This window comes from Lithobates pipiens, unplaced genomic scaffold (assembly GCF_037356315.1).
Source record: "Lithobates pipiens isolate NorthernLeopardFrog02 unplaced genomic scaffold, aLitPip1_a1.2 Scaffold_25, whole genome shotgun sequence".
Taxonomy (NCBI): domain Eukaryota; kingdom Metazoa; phylum Chordata; class Amphibia; order Anura; family Ranidae; genus Lithobates; species Lithobates pipiens.
In genome coordinates, this window is record NW_027507787.1 from 221,769,801 (window position 1) to 221,782,610 (window position 12,810).

At 44.4% G+C, this 12,810-nt stretch overlaps 1 protein-coding gene across 1 annotated transcript in view; it reads left to right on the forward strand.

Annotated features, from left to right (window-relative positions):
- Window positions 1–12,459, forward strand: part of CPXM2 (carboxypeptidase X, M14 family member 2) — a 249,462-nt gene extending 237,003 nt beyond the window's left edge. Inside the window, exon 15 of the mRNA XM_077455573.1 lies at window positions 11,476–12,459. Coding sequence (XP_077311699.1) covers window positions 11,476–11,726 — 251 coding nt within the window. The 3' untranslated portion in view covers window positions 11,727–12,459. The remainder of the gene's footprint in view (window positions 1–11,475) is intronic.
- Window positions 12,460–12,810: the final 351 nt, after the last annotated feature.

Below are 12,810 nucleotides of genomic sequence, written 5' to 3' on the forward strand. Positions count from 1 at the left end.
ACTACTGTAGCTCATTATGAAATACTTACCTTAGATCGAAGCCCCTGTAGTGGTCCCAGTACACTGCTCCTGCTAGCGTCATCGCTCCCCGACTTATTCTGGGTATTGCAGGCTCAGGCGCTGTAATTGGCTGGAGCCACGATAACGTCACTCCCGTGCATGTGCGTGGGAGCCACCAGAACCGGCACAGTAGCTGTAGCAACACCACAAACGTGCCATTGCTTCAGTGCACATGTGTCGATGACATCAGCACATGCAGATACAGGGGATATCTCCTAAACCGTGCAGGTATAGGAGATATCCGGGATAGCTACAGGTAAGCCTTATTATAAGCTCACCTGTAGAAAAAAGTAGTCTGTAAGGGTTTATAACCACTTTAAGCGGTTAATGCACATTAAAGGTCCAGTTCACTTCTAGTCTATTCACATTGTTTTCAATCAAGCCCTGGTGAAGGGGGCCTTTTTGGACCCGCAAAATGTGTTGGATACTCTTTAGGTTGTCCCCCTGGCTTTTATTGTAATAAAGTTGTAGCTGAACCTTTTTGCAGTGATGTGGCACTTTTTTTTTTACAGTTTGTTACATTAAAACTAATAAGCTGGCAAGACACCAACATGTTCTGAGAATCTGATGTGCCACAAATATTGTAGCACAACCAAAGCTCATTGTGGCACACTGCCATGCATGTACTTTTTTGTTGCCATTCAAACTGAATTGCACCACAATGTATGTAACTGTCTTGCTGCGCCCTTGGACCCTTAAGAGAAAGAGGTAGACCACCATTGCTGACCCCTCCTAAAAAATGATAGTTGCCTGACTATCATGCTGATGCTGTCACTTCAATGCTTTGAGTCCCTGCCTGGAACAAGTATGAAGACAAGGAATTCTTCCTGGTGCTCAGGGCTGCTGTTAGAAATCATGGGGCTTCCTGTCAGAGCCCCCCATCCCCACCTACACCCCTCTCCAGGTGCAGAGGAACAGCGACACTGACTTTATCCGCTTACACCCCAAAAATGAAAAATAGTCCCTCTTGTGTTCCCACCTCTTGCGCCCCTCTGTTGAGCTGATGGGGCCCAGGGAAATGTAATTTAAACTCTAGTAAGCAAGTAGGAGTGGGGGTGGTCTAGTAAAATCAATTTCTTTATTTGGGCAGAAATTAAAAATAAATCTGCCTGGGCTCCCCTGTTTAGCTGATGGGGCCTGGGCTCAGTACAATCGGACCAGTTGTACTGCCTTATCAGTGGCCCTGCTTGTGCTCAATGGGTATTTGCATGCTTTCTTCAGTACTTCGGCTGTGCTGTTTGTCAAGGGTGTCTGGATCACCATACTGACTGACAAATCATTTGGCGTGTAAAGCAGTTCACAAATATGCAATCCCTTTTTTTTTCAACAGTGTTAAACTAAAATGTAACCAAGACATATACAGTACCTCACAAAAGTGAGTACACCCCTCACAATTTTGTAAATATTTTATTATATCTTTTCATGTGACAACACTGAAGAAATGACACTTTGCTACAATGTAAAGTAGTGAGTGTACAGCTTGTATAACAGTGTAAATTTACCTGGCTTCAAAATTTTGACTCAGCTTCTCCTGTTGCCCTCTCCTATGGTTGCCTCCATTGGACTCACTCCCCCAGACCCAACAGACAGAAAGGAGGTGGAGTTGCATTCCTTCTCACCCCACAAAGCACCTTCCAAGTCCTTCCTATCCGTCCCTCTGTCACTCTCTTCTTTCGAGAGGCACTGTATTAGTCCGTTTTCTCCTATTTCTCTGAGCATTGCAGCAATTTATCAGCCTCCTGGACCGGTATCACACATTCTTGATGACGTTGCTGCCTGGCTACCCTACTTTCTCTCCTCTGAAATACTCACAATCTTTCTTGGTGACTTCAAGATTCCTGTCAATGTTAACAGCCCAGCTAAAGCAAAACTTCTCGAAGTAACCTCATCTTTTGACCTAACCCAATGGACACGTACCTCCACTCACTCCAATGGTAATACCCTTGACCTTGTATTCTCCCATCTCTGCAACCCTGGCAACCTCACAAATGCCCCCTTTCCTCTCTCTGATCACAACCTCATTAGTTTCACTGTATCCTTGCCTCCAACCACCCATCTCTCCAAGCAGCAAACAGTTACTTGTAGCAACCTTCATCATTTTAACCCTTCTCTTCTCCATTCTGCTACTGACCACCTATACAGTGGGGATCGAAAGTTTGGGCTTCCCCGGGTAAAAATGTGTATTAATGTGCATAATGAAGCCAAGGAAAGATGGAACAATCTCCAAATGGCATCAAATTACAGATTAGACATTCTTATAATATGTCAAAAAAAGTTAGATTTTATTTCCATCATTTACACTTTCAAAATTACAGAAAACAAAAAAATGGTGTCTGCAAAAGTTTGGGCACCCTGCAGAGTTAATATCTTTTACTGCCCCCTTTGGCAAGTATCACAGCTTGTAAACGCTTTTTGTAGCCAGTCAAGAGTCTTTCAATTCTTGTTTGAGGCATCTTTGCCCATTCTTCCTTACAAAAGTGTTCCAGTTCTTTGAGATTTCTGGGCTGTCTGTCACGCACTGCTCTTTTAAGGTCTATCCATAGATTTTCAATAATGTTGAGGTCAGGAGATTGTGAAGGCCATGGCAAAACCTTCAGTTTACGCCTCTTGATGTAATCCCCCGTGGATTTTGAGGTGTGTTTAGGATCATTATCCATTTGTAGAAGCTATCCTCTCTTTAACTTCAGCTTTTTCACAGATGGCATCAAGTTACTATCCAAAATTTGCTGAAATTTTATTGAATCCATTTTTCCTTCTACTCGTGAAATGTTCCCTGTGCCACTGGCTGCAATACAACCCCAAAGCATGATTGATCCACCCCCATGCTTAACAGTTGGAAAGAGGTTCTTTTCATTAAATTCTGTGCCCTTTCTTCTCCAAACGTACCTTTGCTCATTCCGGCCAAAAAGTTATATTTTAACCTCATCGGTCCACAGAACTTGTTTCCAAAATGCCTCAGGCTTGTCTATATGTTCATTTGCAAAGTTCAAATGCTGATTTTTGTGGTGAGGACGTAGAAGAGGTTTTCTTCTGATGACTCTTCCATGAAGACCATATTTGTACAAGTATCTCTTTATAGTGGAATAGTGTACCACAACTCCAGTGTCTGCCAGATCTTTCTGGACGGATCGTGCAGTCAAACGTGGGTTTTGAATTGCTTTTCTCACAATCCTGTGAGCTGTTCTGTCTGATATTTTTCTTGGTCTTCCAAATCTTGCTTTAACTTCCACTGTTCCTGATGACTGCCATTTCTTAATTACATTCCAAACAGAGGATATTGACATCTGAAAACGCTTTGCTATCTTCTTATAGCCTTCTCCAGCTTTGTGAGCGTCAACTATTTTCAGTTTCAGTTTTCTAGACAAATGCTTAGAAGAACCCATGGTGCTGATTTTCGGGGCAAGGTCAGATGAGTCTGGCCATTTCAAACCTTTGAGATTGACATCACCTGGTCTTCCCAGACGATGATTGAGAACAATACATGACACTGGCAGGTCTCAGCTTTGCAAAGGGGGCAGTGCATGCTATAAATTCTGCAGGGTGCCCAAACATTTGCAGACGCCATTTTTTTGTTTTCTGTAATTTTGAAAGTGTAAATGATGGAAATAAAATCTAACTTTTTTTGACATATTATAAGAATGTCTAATCTGTAATTTGATGCCATTTGGAGATTTTTCCATCTTTCCTTGGCTTCGTTATGCACATTAATACACATTTTTACCTGGGGTGCCCAAACTTTCAATCCCCACTGTATGACATAATCTCTCCCCTGTCCTGGCCACTTCTGTCTATAACAGTTCACTTTCAACATTACAAGATGCACTTGCTCCTCTAACCACATGCAGAATCAGGCGTCGACCATTACAACCCTGGCAAACTGACAACACTAGAAATCTCAAGAGACATTGTCGTGCTCTTGAACGACTGTGGTGTAAAACCAAATGCCTGCAAGACTTCACCCTATATAAATCTGCCCTTCTAAAATATAATTCCTGTCTCCATGCTGCCAAACAAGCCTACTTTGTCTCTCTTAATACTTTGTCATCCAGTCCCCTTTGGCTCTTCTCAACCTTTAAGAGCCCATTCACACAGGGGCAACTCCTGATCCGACTTCAGGTCGCCCCTAGTCGCCTCAGGTCGCCTCAGGTCGGACAACATTTAAAAAGCAATGTAAGTGAATGAGAGCCGTCTTAATGCACACTACTGAAGTCGCTCCGACTTCAGAAAAGGTTCCTGTACTACTTCTATCCGACTTGTAGGCGACCGGTACCCATTGATTTCAATGGAGATCGCCTCCAAGTCGGATCTCCGTCTATACGGAGGCGACTTTGACAGAATTATCAGCTCTCAAGAGGGAACTCCACGACAAATTTCTGAAAAAAATTTGGCGTGGGTTCCCCCTCCGAGAGCATACCAGGCCCTTAGGTCTGGTATGGATTCCAAGGGGAACCCCCTACGCCGAAAAAACGGCGTGGGGGTCCCCCCCAGATCCACACCAGACCCTTATCCGAGCACGCTACCCGGCCGGCCAGGAAAGGGGGTGGGGACGAGCGGGCGCCCCCCCCTCCTGAGCCGTACCAGGCCGCGTGCCCTCAACATGGGGGGGTGCCTTAGGGGAGGGGGGGCGTGCGGCCCCCCCACCCCAAAGCACCTTGTCCCCATGTCGATGAGGACAAGGGCCTCTTCCCGACAACCCTGGCCGTTGGTTGTCGGGGTCTGCGGGCGGGGGGCTTATCGGAATCCGGGAGCCCCCTTCAATAAGGGGGCCCCCGGATACCGGCCCCCCCACCCTATGTGAATGAGTATGGGGTACAATGTACCCCTACCCATTCACCTGTGCAAAAAAAGTACAAAAAAAAAACACAACACAGGGAAAAAATATTTTATTGCACAGCTCCGGGGGTCTTCCGTCTTCGGGGGTCTTCTCGCCGGACTCCTCCGCTATCTTCTTGTAGCTCTTTTACTAGCGGAGGAGTCCGGCTTTCTTCCTCCCCGCCGCCGGCCTCTTCTCCCGACTTCGGGGGTCTTGTCCCCCTCTTCGGTTCTTCTGCCGGGCCACCGCGCCTTCTTATAGCTCTTTTGCAGGCGGTGGCCCGGTCTTCTGTCGCCGCCGCCGCCGCCTTCCGTTCTTCTTCTTCTTCTTCTTCTTCTTCTCCAGGAGATGTTGACACGACGCTCTCTCCGGCCACAATGCCAGGGACGCGCTCCGCTGCCACTTATATAGGGACAATGGGGCGGTGTCACATGGGTTGATGTCACATGGGTTGGTCACATGGGTTGATGTCACATGGTGACCCCGCCCCCTTACCATGTGACATCAACCCATGTGACCAACCCATGTGACATCAACCCATGTGACACCGCCCCATTGTCCCTATATAAGTGGCAGCGGAGCGCGTCCCTGGCATTGTGGCCGGAGAGAGCGTCGTGTCAACATCTCCTGGAGAAGAAGAAGAAGAAGAACGGAAGGCGGCGGCGGCGGCGGCGGCGGCGACAGAAGACCGGGCCACCGCCTGCAAAAGAGCTATAAGAAGGCGCGGTGGCCCGGCAGAAGAACCGAAGAGGGGGACAAGACCCCCGAAGTCGGGAGAAGAGGCCGGTGGCGGGGAGGAAGAAAGCCGGACTCCTCCGCTAGTAAAAGAGCTACAAGAAGATAGCGGAGGAGTCCGGTGAGAAGACCCCCGAAGACGGAAGACCCCCGGAGCTGTGCAATAAAATATTTTTTCCCTGTGTTGTGTTTTTTTTTTGTACTTTTTTTGCACAGGTGAATGGGTAGGGGTACATTGTACCCCATACTCATTCACATAGGGTGGGGGGCCGGTATCCGGGGGCCCCCTTATTAAAGGGGGCTCCCGGATTCCGATAAGCCCCCCGCCCGCAGACCCCGACAACCAACGGCCAGGGTTGTCGGGAAGAGGCCCTTGTCCTCATCGACATGGGGACAAGGTGCTTTGGGGTGGGCGGGCCGCACGCCCCCCCTCCCCCAAGGCACCCCCCATGTTGAGGGCACGCGGCCTGGTACGGCTCAGGAGGGGGGGGGCCGCCCGCTCGTCCCCACCCCCTTTCCTGGCCGGCCGGGTAGCGTGCTCGGATAAGGGTCTGGTGTGGATCTGGGGGGACCCCCACGCCGTTTTTTCGGCGTAGGGGGTTCCCCTTGGAATCCATACCAGACCTAAGGGCCTGGTATGCTCTCGGAGGGGGAACCCACGCCAAATTTTTTTCAGAAATTTTCCGTGGAGTTCCCCCTTGAGCTCATTCTCTGCTTGGCCTCGGCAAAAGTCGCCTGGCCTGGGGCGACTTGTAAGTCGTCCCAAGTCTCGCTTGAAGTCATCACAAGTCGTTTTGAAGTCGTCCCAAGTCGCGCTGTGATCTTAACTCAAGTCGTGTCCAAGTTGCCTGACTCAAGTCGCCTACAAGTCGTGTTGCCCCTGTGTGAATGGGCTCTTACTCTCTGCTTCATCCCCCACCCCCTCCATCCACTAACTCACTCACTGCCCAAGAGATTGCCAATCACTTCAAAGACAAGATTGATGCAATTCGTGAGGACACCTCCACTGTGCATTCATCTTCCCCACCCAACATACCTTGCCTAACAGCACATTCAACACTCTCCTCTTTTGAATTGGCTTCTACTGAAGAGGTTACAAAACTTTTCTCAGATGCCCACCTAACCAATTGTTCCTTGGATCCCTTTCCCTCACAACTACTATGGTCACACTCTTCTTCTATCCTATGCTCCCTCACTCACATCTTAAATCTCTCCCTCTCTAGTGGCACCTCTAAAACATGTGCAGATCACTCCCATACTTAAAAAGCCCTCACTGGACTCCACCAACCTAAAAAACTTAAGACTCATCTCATTGCTCCCATTCACCTATAAACTTCTAGACCGCTTAGTCTACAACCGTCTTAGCTCCTACCTCAGTGAAAATAAACTTCTTGACCCCTTACAGTCTGGCTTTCGGTCGCAGCACTCCACAAAAATTGCCTTACTAAAACTTACTAACGATTTACTAACTGCTAAAACCAACAGCCAGCACTCCATACTCCTACTACTTGACCTCTCTGCAGCCTTTGATACTGTTGACCACCTGCTCCTTCTCAATAAACTACATTCCCTTGGCCTCTGAGATTCTGCTCTATACTGGTTCTCTGCCTATCTATCACAGCGCTCCTTCAGTGTCACCTACAACTCTGTCTCCTCCTCTCCATTGTCCCTTTCTCTGGGGGTCCCCCAAGGCTCTGTTCTTGGACCCCTTCTTTTCTCTATCTACACCTCCTCCCTTGGTAACTTGATAACCACCCACAGCTTCCAATACCACTCATACGCTGATGACACCCAAATCTATCTGTCTACTCCTCACTTCACTCCTTCAGTCTCCTCTCACATTACTAACTTACTAACTGACATTTCAGCATGGATGTCGCACCACTTCCTTAAACAAAATCTAAATATTATGAATATTTCCCCCCACCTGTGCCCCCCCTACATGACTTTTCCATCAAAATCAACAATGGAACCATCAGTCCCTCTCCTCACGCCAGGGTACTAGGTGTAATCCTAGACTCTGACTTGTCATTTCAGCCCCAAGTCCAATCGTTGTCAAAATTTTGTAGATTTCACCTCCATAACATCTCTAAAATTCACCCCTTTTTAGCAAATGAAACCACCAAGCTCCTCATTCACTCCCTTGTTATCTCTCGCCTTGACTATTGCAACTCCCTTCTCATTGGCCTGCCTCTCCATAGGCCAGTGATGGTGAACCTTGGCATCCCAGATGTTTTGGAACTACGTTTCCCATGATGCTCATGCACTCTTTAGTGTAGTTGAGCATCATGGGAAATGTAGTTCCAAAACATCTGGGGTGCCAAGGTTCTCCATCACTGCCATAGGCTATCCCCTCTTCAGTCTATCATGAATGCTGCTGCCAGACTTATCCACCTTACCAACTGTTCAGCATCTGCCAACCCTCTCCTTCAATCCCTTCACTGGCTTCCAATCACCCAGCAAATTAAATTCAAAATAATGTATATAAGAAGTATGTGGCGCTAACTAAAATAAACAAAGTAAAGTGAAAAAATATATTTTGAAACACACTGACTGTCAGCCACTAACAATTTTGTGCTGCAGCCAATGTGTTAACACATAAACGTGCCAAATCTTCAATAAAGCATTGAATAATGACCATAAAAAAATGATTCATATAATACAAATGAAATTTGCAAAAAATGGTGCAATATATAGTCTAAGAAAGTCCAATATTCTTAGTGCATAACCCATAATAAATTGCAATGTCCAAAAGTGCAATCAAACTCCAATGAGGAGGGAGCAAATCTCCATAAAATAGTTCATACTAAAAAGAAAAAGAAAGTGCGTGTGCAAAGTATTCGATTAGTGTCCACTTCCAATTACTATCACCATCCGTGGTGTGCCACTCGTTTATTCCACTCCTTTATTTTATCCTTCTGAGTGAGTTTGGTTTTGCGCATTAGTTTCCCCCTTTTATAAATTCAAAATACTAACCACAACATACAAAGCCATTCACTGCCCCAAGCTACATCACCAATCTTGTCTCCAAATATCACCCAAATCGTCCTCTCCGCTCTTCTCAAGACCTCCTACTCTCAAGCTCCCTTGTCTCCTCCTCCTATACTCATCTCCAGGATTTCTCCAGAGCCTCTCCCATCCTCTGGAACTCGCTACCTCAACCAATTCGGATATCCCCTACTCTTGCTATCTTCAGGCGATCCCTGAAAACTCATCTCTTCAGGAAAGCCTATCACGTCTCCAACTAATCTTCTACCACTTCCATCAACTCATTCCCCACAGGGCCCTCTTAATCCTCTTGTATTTTATTGTAATTATAACTGTATTGTCTCCTTTTTATATTGTAAAGCACTGCGTAAACTGTTGGCACTATATAAATCCTGTATAATAATAATACTTTACGTTGTAGCAAAGTGTAATTTCTTCAGTGTTGTCACATGAAAAGATATAAAAAAGATTTACAAAAATGTGAGGGGTCTACTTACTTTTGTGAGATACTGTAGGTAAATTAAAAACACATACATCAGGTAAATGGCAGCTGACTGGGTCTTGTCCAGCGTCTTTTTTTTTTTTACCTTCCCGGATCAGCAGAAGAAAGAGCGTAGATGAGTATCATTAGTAGAAACACTATTTCTCATTCCACGCATTCCACAGCTTTCTATTTACAAAACTTCAGATCCTTTTTGACATAGAAGCTGAAGGAAAATTTAAAAAAGACCCTTTCTTTTCTGAATTCAGGGACCAACATTGTTTAAATATTTTCAGTTGGAAAATATCTTATATTTCCCCAGCTCAGAAATGGCTCCAGAAATCCCCTGGGAAAATAGCGCAGGGTGGGCGCGTTTCGGTGCCTTTCATTAACTATCTGTACATCTTCTCAAGTGTAAAAGAATAAAAAGAAACTGTATCCCATTAATCTTCTCCTCCTTTTCTTTTATCCTAAAACAACCAGACTTTTAGCGAGAGCAGGATTAAGTATATATTTCCCCATGTAATTAACAGTTCAGTAATTAGAAACTTACAGTAATACTGGGAATAATTCCAGCCGCCACATGCTGGGTGCATCCGCAGCCAGGATTAGTTTAAACCTCCCACGCTCTCTTCTGCTTTTTCTTTCTCAATAAAAGTAGCTCAGCTATCTCTTGTTTATTTCTCAGCCCAGTTTGAAGGAAAAATCATTTGTTCTTGCTCTCTAGCTTTTCACTGTTGGAGGCAGATCTGTCTGGGTGAAAAGTTTTGTTCTACTTCTTTATATTTTTATTATTGACAGTCGGTGCTTTTTGTTTTCTTTAAAGCTAAAAGCCAAACGTAGCAAATACATATCGCCTGCCATGGTGGTGCCGTGGGAGTGCCGCAGCATACATTGAATGGATAATATCATCTGATTTAATATCATAAACATCTGAGAAATAACTACTATATTGTAAAGCGCAGCGCAAACTGTTGGCTCTATATAAATCCTGTATTATAATAATTATAACCTGAATAGCCTTGTTCCTGCAGGCGTTACTGTTGAGTGATTATATTTATCGTGCCTTCCTTATGAACAATGCAAGTGTAATCCCGGACGAGCCCCCAGGGGGGAAACAATCCCAGCCCCCAGCCCTACAACTGATTCGAAAAAGACTACTAGTGGTGTCCCCCATATTTTGCTAAATGGTGTTATAAATTTTTTAAAGTTACAAACCATTATTCTGAAAATAGGCTACTGTCACTGTGATAGCAGCAAGTTACCAAAAATAAGAAAGCCAAACGTAGCAAATACATATCGCCTGCCATGGTGGTGCCGTGGTAGTGCCGCAGCATACATTGAATGGATAATATCATCTGATTTAACATCATAAACATCTGAGAAATAACTACTATATTGTAAAGCGCAGCGCAAACTGTTGGCTCTATATAAATCCTGTATTATAATAATTATAACCTGAATAGCCTTGTTCCTGCAGGCGCTACTGTTGAGTGATTATATTTAGCGTGCCTTCCTTATGAACAATGCAAGTGTAATCCCGGATGAGCCCCCAGGGGGGAAACAATCCCAGCCCTACCACTGATTCAAAAAAGACTACTAGTGGTGTGCCACATATTTTGCTAAATGGTGTTATACATTTTTTAAAGTTATAAACCATTATTCATAAAATAGGCTACTGTCACTGAGATAGCAGCAAGTTACCAAAAATAAGAAAGCCAAACTTAGTAAATACATATCGCCTGCTATGGTGGTGCTGTGGTAGTGCTGCAGCATACATTGAATGGATAATATCATCTGATTTAATAGCATAAACATCTGAGAAATAACTACTATATTGTAAAGCGCAGCGCAAACTGTTGGCTCTATATAAATCCTGTATAATAATAATAATGACCTGAATATTTGTTCCTGCAGGTGGTACTGTTGAGTGATTATATTTATCGTGCCTTCCTTATGAACAATGCAAGTGTAATCCCGGACGAGCCCCCAGGGGGGAAACAATCCCAGCCCCCAGCCCTACCACTGATTCGAAAAAGACTACTAGTGGTGTGCCACATATTTTGCTAAATGGTGTTATACATTTTTTAAAGTTACATACCATTATTCTGAAAATAGGCTACTGTCACTGTGATAGCAGCAAGTTAGCAAAAATAAGATGTGGACAGCCATCATATTTATTTGTCAGTGACGTAATCGAGCGTAGTCATCTTTCATATGAGGTCTCCTTTTCCTAACATAAGCAACGGCTATGCTCACTTTATCTTGGAAACCTTTATATTTTATCATGTAAATATTCACACATAAATTTACAAATAGCATTTTTTTTTATAAAATCCCCAAATGGTATTTAAATTCTTTAAATGCTGATGTTTTGCTTCTTGTTTTTTGGTCCTAGCGAGTGATGGGGATTTCTGGAGACTACTGAATCCAGGAGAGTATGCGGTAACCGCTCGAGCTGAAGGCTTCACACCATCAACCAAGAATTGTGCAGTTGGATATGAGATGGGAGCCACTCGTTGTGACTTTGTTCTGACAAAGTCAAACCTAGCACGTATCAAGGAAATCATGGAAAGAATGGGGAAGCAGCCTGTGAGCATGTCCCTGCAGCGTAGGAAGGTTCGTTTTAGACCAGGACGCCATGTCTAAACTACACCAAGCTCGTACCTACAGTTTCCTGAACTCAGTGGTTGAAAGGAACACAAGAAGTGGAGGGTTCTGACATGCTACCAACTTGTTCATAGGTAGCGCTTCTGCAAACTTTGCATAAAGGGTTGACTTTTGCTGGCTTATAACCTACAAATATGGATCTTTCGACCAAACGATATCAATGAAACACCCTTTTCTTTAATATGATAGGAACCAAATCTTAAGCTAGCCATAGACTCTCACATTCAGTATGGAGAAGATATTATGCTTGCACTTAGAACTTTTAAAAATAAGCCATAAATGATAGCGTGCTGAATTGAGTAGCACCAATTAAAGGTATGTTTGAAATGAAGCATGAAAAGAAAATGAAAACTCAACTTACAGTATTGAAAATGGAAGGGAAAAAGTAGAAGACAGGATAATTAAGCACGCAGCATTGTAATCCAGAGGGAGAAGATCACGATTACGAGATCTGGACTAGCACTGTTTTTTTTTTTTTCTTTTCTGTCTCATCTTAATTGTTTCTGCCCTCTGGCAGCTTTCATTAACATGACATTTAATCTGTTTTGTTTTCATGCTATAAAACGGCACATTAGACATTAATCCTTCTGCTGCCGTAGAGACCACACAGCATTTTTCATAGTGAAAGGCTGAACTGGTTACTTCTGCACTGTATCAGAATAAATGTTGTCAATTGGGTTATCCTAGAAATAAATAAGCTGCATATGGTAAATGTGGTTGAATGTCTTAGGACGAAGAGAAAGTTTTATCTGGAGGGGTTTTGTGCAGGAGACAACTGCTGCTGTTGGCCAGCCATTACCACACCAATGAAAAGAGTTTGGGTCCATTGTTATTTTTATCATTCTCAAGATAGTCATCATGTCTGAGCACCTCATCCTACAGCTCTCTAAGGTCCGCCATTGACTTGTCACTGAGTTTATCTAGGGATCTCCAGGACTTTCCAGGTTAACTGGGAGATAACTATGTCACAAGTCCATTGAAGGCTGGCCATACACAGTGCAAATTTCTTTCCTGCAACCATGGGTTGCACAAAAAAATTCACACGATTCCCCATCAACACTGC